This window comes from Lathyrus oleraceus, chromosome 4 (genome assembly GCF_024323335.1).
Source record: "Lathyrus oleraceus cultivar Zhongwan6 chromosome 4, CAAS_Psat_ZW6_1.0, whole genome shotgun sequence".
NCBI classification, from domain to species: Eukaryota; Viridiplantae; Streptophyta; class Magnoliopsida; order Fabales; family Fabaceae; genus Lathyrus; species Lathyrus oleraceus.
The window spans coordinates 83,624,907-83,635,575 of record NC_066582.1 but is presented as its reverse complement, the minus strand read 5'-3'; the positions used below and the strand labels follow the sequence as shown (position 1 = coordinate 83,635,575).

Below are 10,669 nucleotides of genomic sequence, written 5' to 3'. Positions count from 1 at the left end.
CCTGAAGCCCTTCTGCTATAAGCTGTATGGTTATCCTAACCCTGTTCATCATCAGATTCACTATCAACCTAGACCCAAACAACACATGCCTATCAACAAGAAGCAATGAGTTCATAAGACTAATGTTACAAGTCTATTAGCTCACATTCCCCTCAGAGTCTCAGCCAAAGAAGAGTGGTATTTTGATAGTGGATGTTCCAGACACATGACTGGAAACAAAGACCTGCTAACTGGCCTTCATCATCATGCCATAAGCTATGTAACCTTTGGTGATGGAGCAAAGGGTGAAATCAAGGGAACAGGTAAGCTTGATTGTCTTGGAATTCCTGAACTTGACAAGGTCCTACTAGTTAAGGGCTTGACTGCAAATCTAATAAGCATCAGTCAACTTTGTGATCAAGGTCTGAATGTTAACTTCACCAAAAATGAATATCTGATTACTAATAAAGACAGTGAAGTGATTATGAAAGGAATCAGGACCAAAGACAACTGCTACATGTGGAACTCTCAAATTAGTTGCTCCTTAAAAGGTAATTCAGTCAAAGGGAAGAAGATGATTGTATCTGCTAGAGAAACTCCCAAATTAAAAGTCTGTGGGAAATGTCCGACAAGGATGTCACACCAGAAACTCAGGCTTAAAGGAGAAAAGCTCATGATGGCTCAAATAGATAGGAAGTTGGATCAGATGGTTAAACATGTTGATAGTCATACACAGTCTGAAGTTGGAGAGAGCTCTGTTGGACTTGAGCTACAAGTCAAGCAAATAGAAGGGCCTATGTATCTATCTCAAAGCAAAAGTGCCAAGAGCAATGTTGAGAAGATTGAGATGGAGAGTGAAAAGATACCTACATATTTGAGAGAAGAAAATGGTGTTTATGCTGAAGATATAGCAGATGGTAGCAGCTGTTCTCAACAAGGTTGGTTGAAACTACTGATGATTACATACGATGTCACACACGATGTCATGACATTGTATTATGACAACCTGAATGCTACAACTATGTCCAAAAACTCTATTCAGCATAGTTGGACCAAGCACATTATTTGCTGTCATCACTCCATTAGAAAATTTGTGAAAGACAAATTCATAGCTCTAAAGCATGAAATGCAATCAGCTGACAAGTTTACAAGGGATTTAAGTGATAATAAATTTGAATATGTAAGAGGGAAATTAGGGATTTGGATTCTTGAGAAATTATGGCAATTAATGTGGAGTGGAAAATGTAACAAAAATATTGTCTGCTTAATTAAAAGAAAGAGCCACATTAATGATAAATCATTCCCTAGCATTGGAAATAGTATCTATGCCATTTGCACACGCTACCTGAACACAAATCTTTCCATCTTTACCAAACTACTCAGAGAACCTCTGCTAGGGCAAATAAATTTCTTTCAAAAGTTCAACAACATGTCTCAACATCCTTCATCATCTGGGTCAAAAACCTCTCATCATGCAAAGACTCCCTCCATGGAGTTTCTAGATGAAGACGTGCTGGACGTCACTCCTCTTTGTGTGATACCCGGTGACGCCCCAGGCCTCTCTTCCACGGCTGGAAGAAAACAAGGTAATATCCCTGATAAATCTCCTCTTCCAAAAGACATGCATTATGCTGATCGTGCCATTAGGAACCTAGTTACTAGGATTCTAATTGAAGGGCATTCAGTCAAGGGTGTTTCTACCCCTCTGTCCAGAAGAGACCCCTCTCCTGAGGAGGAACCCCAAGCTGACAAGGATGATGACTTATCTAGATCAGAAAAAGAAGTGGCTGCTGAAGGGTTATGTTCCTTAGGTAAAAACTTACCTAGCAAGAAACCAGCAAGTATGTCTCATGAAACTGCTGAGGATATTGTTGATCTGGAGGAAGAGAGTTCTGAGGAAGAGGATGACACCTTGGTTCATCATGTAAAACCAAGTGCTGCAAAAAAATTGAAGACCAGAAAAGGGAAGACTGTGGATGAAATGATGACAGCCAGGACTAGGAAGAAGACTACTGGTGTAGGACCCTCCAAATCATGGAGCAAAGTAGAGGCTAGGAAGAGGAAAGTCAGAGATAGTTCTGACTCTAAAGAGGATGTCAAAGACGATGTCCCAGACATCTCATCTGCAAAAAGGCAGACTGTTAAAGGCAAAACTACATCTGTGCACTTAGATAACATCTCTTTCCACTTAGAAGATGGTGCTACCAAATGGAAAATTGTCATTCAAAGGAGAATAGCTGTTGAAACAGAGCTGGGAAAAGAGGCTGTTGAGGTGAAAGAAGTTATGAAATTGATTAAGGTTGCTGGACGCATGAAGACAGTTGTTGGTTTACCCCAATGTCATGAGGGGTTGGTAAAAGAATTTGTTGTGAATATCCCTGAGGATATTTCTGAAAGGAGCAACAGGGAATTTTGCAAAGTTTTTGTAAGGGGTAGGTGTGTGAGATTCTCACCAACCATTATCAACAAGTTCCTAGGGAGAGGAACTAATGGAGGAGTGGATTTAGAGACTACAGACAATGAGGTCTGTAGGACTATTACAGCTGGCCAAGTTAAGGAATGGCCTAGTAGGAATCACCTATCAGCTGGCAAGCTAACTGTCAAATATGCCATCTTGTACAAGATTGGTTCAGCTAACTGGGTGCCTACTAATCATATCTCTACCATCTCCATTGGTCTTGGAAGAATCATTCATGCAATTGGAACCAGGATAAACTATGACTTTGGAAGGTTTATGTTTGATCAAATTGTCAGACATGCCTCCACAAATGCAGTGAAGCTGCCCATTGCCTTCCCATCCATCATTTGTGGTATTATCTTGAGCCAACAACCAGGCATTCTTAATACAAGTGACATTCCAAGCAGAAGAAAGCCCCCACTATCAATTCACTACAAGCTGTTTGAGGGAAGTCATGTCAATGATGTTGTCATGACATTTGCCAGAAAGGAGCCTGCATCTCAAGGAAGTTTAATTGATCAGTTGAAGGAAACCTACAAGGAACAGGATAATGGTATAAGGGTGGCCAAGGCAAGAAAATAAGCTTTGGAGGTTCTTATTAGGAGCCTAGAAAAGGAAGAAATGGAGAAGGCAGGTGAAGATTCAGATGCAAAAACCTCAAGTGAGAGGTCAAAAGCTCAATCCAGTGGCAACTCTGAAAGCCCTGAAGGCTCTGAAGGTGAAGGTGATACTTCTTCCTCTGATTAATGGTTCCCCCCCTTTGTGTTGAAGACTGAAGTTGAAGACTGTGTGAGGTGTGCTGTGGCTGAAGACTATTCTGGTGCTGATGTTTGGAAGCTGAAGTTTTTATTATTTTCTGTTTAATTGTGTAATTTGTGGCAGACCTCATTGATGCCTGTTTGTAATATTTTGGGCTCTTAATGAGTTCCATGGATTTGTTCATTATCTTAGCTATCATAGCTGTGTATAATGGTTGTATCTATCTCCTGAACAATTATGTTTTAACATTTTTAATGTTATAACATCTGATCTGACATTCTCTGCTAGGCTAATTGACATTTATTTTGTCTAATTGGTCACCTTTGGTCAAAATTGTGACTAAAAAGGGGGAGAAGTGATGTAGGAGAAATGAAGTTGTGAGGAGATGTATGTGGCTGGACAGATGGACAACTATTGTTAAACATAATGCTTTTCTGTTTATAGATGTCAAAGGGGATGTCTGATGTGGTGGTGCACAGGTGTTGATGTTGAAGCAGATGTCAGGATGACATTCTGACTGTTATAGGAGTTGTATGTGGTGCACAGATTTAGGGGGAGAAGTAGTACCCTTGTGCATTTGTGTGTCTTACTAGTTGCATCCATAACTAGTAATTCTGTTTGTGTTGCACATATTTAGGGGGAGGAGAAGTACCCTTGTGTATGTGTGTATTACTAGTAGCTATAACTAGTAATTGTATTTGCTTCTGCTGCTGTTTAAACTGCTGTTATGTTGTTTAACTGCTGATATTTTCTCTTGTGAACAAAAAGGGCAGATATATGTTTTAGCCAAAATTTGCCAAAGGGGGAGTTTGTTGGTTCTAAGTGTTGGCAGTAATTTTGGTAAAACAAAGAGTGTTCACAAGATGTTATGTGTGATGTCTTAACATGAGATATCCTACGTACCTGCTGGAGTTCAAGAACATGATCATGCAGGATTGTTTCAGAATGTCATAATGACATGGCATCTGGTGATATGTACCTGCTGGAGTTCAAGAACATGATCATGCAGGATTGTTTCAGAATGTCATAATGACATGGCATCTGATGATGTGTACCTGCTGGAGTTTAAGAAATATAATTATGCAGGATTGTTTTAAGATGTCATACACAATGTCATGGCATCTGATATGGTTGTACCTGCTGGAAGTTATAAATGGAATTATGAAATTATGCAGGAATTGTTCCAGGATGTCAGACCCGATGTCATGACATCCTGTACACAGAACATTCAGTGTGAATGTCTGGTGTTTTGTGATTGCACAATTAATGGCAATCTATGTATGATTGAAGATCTGATTTGCAGGCGCATTCAATCATGGATTACAACCTGATTTACTTATTTTCCAAGGAGATCTAACCAGCTGCCATGAGAAGATTTGATTGGAAAATAGATTTAGGGTTTTCAAGATGTCCAAGCCCAGCTGAAAGCTTCTATAAAAAGGGACTTGGAAAACCTGTTTTAACACACAACCAATACTGAGCGAATTATAGAGAGAGAGCTAGGGTTTGTGTCTTGTTTATTCGTGAGACTTGTAAGCCATTCAAGTTATCCATTGATGATTGAATTGGTCTGATTTGTGGTTGTAATTTGTCACTCTAAAGCTGTTACGCAAGAGTGCATGTCTACTTGATCAAAACTGTTAAGCAAGATCAAGTGTGTGTCTTCTTGATCAAAGTTGTTAAGCAAGATCAAAAGTGTGTCTTCTTGATTGAAACTGTGAAGTAAAATCAAGAGTGTGTTATTGAAAAGTGTTTTCTTTTCTCAAGGGATTGTTGTTTAAGATCACAGGTGTGATTGTAGGGAAGTGAGTGGGTTCTCATATCTAAGAGTGCTTAGGTAGAAATTGCACGGGTATAGATTAGGTGCGAAAGACTGTAACTTGTTGAAGTGTACGGAGAGTCTTTGAACTGATTCTATTTTAGTGAATTTCCTTCTTGGCTTGGTAGTTCTCAGATGTAGGTGAGTTGGACCGAACTGGGTTAACAATTGCTGGTGTCTCTTGCATTACTATTCTCTATCTTTACTCTGTTTTCATTACTCAAATATTAGTGTCGTGACATTACCTTCGACATCTCATATCTGATACCAGAATTTCAATGTCCTACGAGTTCTCTAAATCCAGACCCATAAGTCTAGGGTTAAGCGTCAACTCAGAAATACACATAAAATACCCCAAAGATATAGAACTTTTTACCTCACTGAGCTTGCTCTCTCCATAGCTAAAATCACCTAAAAAATAGGGTTTCTCACCAGCGTGATCTTGCCCTAAAACCACCATAAAACCTTAAAACCTCTGGCCACCCCTACCAGCATAGAGGTGTCTTGCATATATACTTATTTGACAAGTAAAAATATGTTCTTAGAATTTGGAAAATCCTTGGAGTATCTAAGAGGATTGAGAAATACTTTTAAACACCTTGAGTTTGTGTGATTCATAAATAGAGAGTTTGAGAGATATAGAAACATTTGGGGATAGAAAATATGATTTAATCTTGAGATCCTGTGTGACTATTTTCTTGTAACTCATTTTTTAATTTTTTTGTAATAACTTTTAGAAGTATATTGAATGAGAAAACTGTCATCTCCTCTAAAGTAGATCGTTTGATCAAATTTGGTAAATAAATTATTGTGTTTCTTGTTTTTCATCTTCTTTAGTCAAATTAAATTGTTGTCTTATTGCACATAGAGTTATTTGTGCACACAACCATTTCATTTGGTTGTCACACATCAAAATTTTCGATGTTATTGAACCTTTCAATTTTGCAATAAAATACAACAATCATTTATAGAGATAATAATGCATGTATAGCTCAATTGAAGTATGATTACATTTAAGGAGATTGAGTATATCACATTTCTCTAAAATTCTTTTTTTATCTCATGACTTTCGAAAGAGTGATGATATAAACATCTAACTATGTATTGTGTATTGTAGAGGGTCTCATGCCGCTTTCTTGCCTATGCTATTCTAGTTTGTTCCAAATGATGGAAAATACTTCTTTCTCTCAGTTTTATCTCCCCTCACTATATTTACTCTCTATTTCTTTGGAAGCAAACATAGTAGTCTTGAATGTTATTTTGGAGTTATATAATACACTATTTACAACGTGTAGGTATTAGATGGTGGATTTTGATTTTTTTTAGTAAGCTGGCGGGCAGGCGTAGAGACAAATCAAAATTAGAACGTGTATTAGGCGTGGTCCCCGTGGATTAATATATTTATGATTTATCATTAGTGGTGCCTTTGTTGCCTCTTATTTTGTTTTGTCAAACTCATGATTATGATATATCCCACCATTTGCCAACTCAACCTTTAAGACCAGCTTTGTTGAAAAGCACTTTATTTTTATAGATAAATTAGGTAAACTACTCGTGCATTGTACGAGTTTTATTAAAATACATATTTAAATGTTATATGGATTTTATTAGTGTATATATATATATATATATATATATATATATATATATATATATATATATATATATATATATATATATATATATATATATATATATATATATATATATATATATATATATATATATATATATATATATATATATATAAATTTTATTTATTTTACTAACATATATTTAAGAAAATTTTATTCATGTATTAACTCAATTAAAAAGATATTTATTTTCAAAAGTTTTAATTTAGATTTAAAATTGAGTGTATAATTCTTGTACTAATAATCTAATAGATTGTAACCAAATAATAATAATTTTAAAGAATGATTTGTTATTGAAAAAACTTAATCACATAATATTTTTTTTTGTAAAATAATTAGAAACAAAAAGATTTTTTATTTTTATGAGTTTTTATTTTATTAATTTATAAATAAAACCAAAATTATTTATACGAATTAACTAACTAATAAGATGATTTTTATTAGAAAAAATTAATTACTCAATACTTGTTCTTAAAAAAAAAACTCAAAAAATATTTATTTTTTATGTATTTTTTTAAATATAAGAAAAGTAGTTTAAAAGTTTATAACATTGAATGGTAATAAGAGTTATAAAATTAGTAAAATACTTTAAAGAATATTAATAGTGATATAAATTATAAAATAACTTTTGCTTTATAATTTGTCATCAGTCCAAAAATATTTAGAAAGATTTGTCTCATTGAACATCGTTCTTGCTAGCTCCTCCAGAGATCTATTTTTCTTTTCCATTATCATATTTTGTTGAGGAGTTTGTGGAGTGGAAAATGTGTATAAAATATCATTCTCATTGCACAAATTTTTGAATTTTCCACCATGATCACTTTGGATTGATGCAATGCTTAATCCTTTTTTGTTATGGATAATCTAACTAATTTTCGAAAGGCAACAAACACATTTTTTTTTTCTAAAATAAGAATAATGTCCAGGTATAACGAGAGTAGTCATCCACCGTTACAAGAGCATATAAATTCTTGCCAAAATTTTTGGTTCTGGATTTTGCAAAAAGATCCATATACAAAAGTTGTAAGGATCGATTTATAGAAATGACATTTTTTTTCTTTAAAAGAGACCATTGTTTGTTTATCTTTTTGGCACACCTTGATACTACCCTTGAATAAATACTTGCGCCTTTGGATTTGATTTAGCCGCGTGAAATGTAAAAAATTCTAATGGGTTTTGCAACTGAATTATGTTTCTATTTAAGGAGGAACTTTTCATGAAAAGACTCAAATCTTAAGACAACAAACAATGCATGTTTTAGTTTTATTGTTTTTTTTTTGTTTTTGTTGTTAGTTTTTTGTTATTAAACTCTATTAACAGGTGATATTTCTATACAGAGGAATATAGTTTGTTTTGAATTGTAATTGATTTTATCATTAATATTGTAATTGTCTAAACACTTGGTAGAATTAAAAAATGACTTTGAACCATAAGGGTTCAACTATGACCAATTTGTACATCATGCTTCCATTATATGATCTTTGAATTATTCACTTTTTCATTTATAGTGTACTTGTCTACTTTGAATAAACTATATGCCTCCACTCTATATAGCATGTTATGTATATAAGCTTAAATTGAATGGTTTAGTCTTGTCTTGCTTGTTTCATTTTAATCGATTTTTCACTTAGGATTAATTATGGTTTGTTTTTCCTATGAGCTTGGATCTTCTTCAATAAATATATTTTAGTTGATGGTGATTCTAAGTGTTGAAATCTCACTTGTTTGTTCGTAGTTGTGAGGTGGTTATTGGTGAGGTATATCATTAATAAAGTATTGTGATTTTTTTTATAAATAACCACAATTTTTAAAAAAATAATCCAAAATAATCATTTTTTTAATTTTCCCTCCAAAATAACCACCTTTTAAGCGTTAGATAAACTGGTGCATCTATTTTGCATTATGAAGAGGCGCCAATGCCTCTGGCGTATACATTAGAAGCCTTATGAAGAGGCGTCAATGCCTATGGCGCATGCATTTGACTCATGAAGAGGCGCCAATGCCTCAGGCGCCTACATGTCTTGACATGTCAGGCGCCTAGCCTTTTGGCGCATGCATTTTCCAGTTCCTCTGTATAAATATCTCATCCTGTATGTAATATTTTTCACTCAAACCTTACACTACAATCATATTTTCTTTCATTTAACTTCACTCTCCTTCAAGTATTTAATTTTTAACCATGTCTGAATACACTCACAAGCTAAATGCCGATTTAATATTTTCCGCTGTTGCGTCTCCGATAAAGATTCGACTTTGGAATATAGATTCGTTTGAACGTCTTAATCGGACGTTAAACAGTTGGTTAAATGGAGAAATTGGGCATGGTAAAAGGATTAGAAGAATTCAATGGCTTGTGTCCACGTTCAACCAAATTGGAGAAGTGTGTGAATTGATGAATATTAAGACTGACCGAGACGTTCATAGGATGATGCATTACATGTTCAAAATTGTTTTGTTGGTTGTAATCTCTTAGTTATTGTATTATAGTTGTTTTAATTGTTTGTGTTGTTGTTTATGTAATGATATTTCCCCACAAACTTACAATATGAAATAAATTTAGTTTTTCATATATTATAACAGAGATACATGTGAATTTATCTGGTTGTGCTCGTACCAACACTAGGACAGTTAGTACGACTGTGACCTAGATGACGGCATGAACTACATAATCTAACCATTTTGTTCTCCGTATCCATTTCGTTTCGAGTGCGGGTTCTGTTTGGGTGACCCTTTTTCTTCCTTCGCATAACTTTGTTGTGCCAGACGACGTCCCCTTGATATTCTAGCCAGTAATCCTCTTTTCCCACTACGGAAAAACTAATTTTATAAACATTTGATAGGATGGTGACTTTGTAAACATCAGATAGCAAGTAGGATGGATCCCTTCTAACCTTTGAACATGACGCAGTGACATGGGAGCAGGGCGCACGAAAGGCTTGGAACTTTCCGCAGTCGCACCAACCTCTATCTAGTTCGACTCTATATTGTCCCATCGGCATGCCCTCATTGTTATTCATGGACTCGACAACACTATAACAACCTTTAGTGCGGTCAAACACCGTGACCACATGTGTGTTTGCTTTGGCAACTTCATGTCTAATGAATTTGATTGAAGCATCACTAAACAACTGCCCAAATTGCAACACTGAACTCCATTTAGAACGTCTAGTCTCAAACAGTGTCTCTAGCCTGAAATATGTTGCCTGCACCAAAGCAGTTATAGGTAGGTTACAAATTCCTTTGAAGACATAGTTCGTTGATTCCACAATATTTGTTGTCATATGGCCCAAACGTTGACCGTTGTCGTATGCCCTGGTCCATTTCTCCAATGGAATATTGTCAATCCACCATACTGCATCTGTATTTGACAATCTTATTTCTTCGCGGTAGTGTTTGAAAGAAGGTTTTGATAATGCGTAACCTGCGTTGACAACCTTCTTCCGCAATGTTTTGTCTTTGATCTCCCGCATGAAATTCTGAGCAATATGTCTAATACAGAAGACACACGTTGAAGGAGGATCTTGCCATCCATTATCAATGTTATTAAATGCATTGATGATTGAAGGGTGTCTTTCGGAGATCAAACATAATTTAGGCTGAGGTGCAACGTGGAATCGAAGATTTCTTAGGAAAAAACTCCATCCCTCAGCAGTCTCCCATTCATCAAGGGCAAAGGCGAATGAAAAAATGTTGTTGTTGTCATCTTGTGTCACTGCCATCAGTAACGTTCCTTTATATTTCCCGTACAATCATGTACCATCAATTTGTATAATAGGTTTACAGAAAGAAAAACCTATGATGCATGGTTGATACGCCCAGAAGAGACGATGAAATATTCCATTTCCAATAGCACACGTCCCGTCTGGTGTATACGCGGGCAACGTTTCCAACTTGACAATAGTCCTATGAGCATACTGTTTTAGAGCCAACAGGTATTTTGGAAGTTATTTGTAAGACTCCTCCCAATTTTCAAACACGTTGTCAACAATCTTTGTCCTAGCTATCCATGCCTTCCTATAT

At 35.4% G+C, this 10,669-nt stretch overlaps 1 protein-coding gene across 1 annotated transcript; it reads left to right on the top strand.

Annotated features, from left to right (window-relative positions):
* The first annotated feature begins 655 nt into the window (after positions 1-655).
* On the top strand, positions 656-7,996 carry LOC127136123 (uncharacterized). The gene is made up of 3 exons (XM_051062720.1): positions 656-917; positions 1,656-2,332; positions 7,970-7,996. The coding sequence occupies exons 1-3, from the start codon at positions 656-658 to the stop codon at positions 7,994-7,996; spliced, it is 966 nt and encodes a 321-aa protein (XP_050918677.1).
* The last annotated feature ends 2,673 nt before the right edge of the window (positions 7,997-10,669 follow it).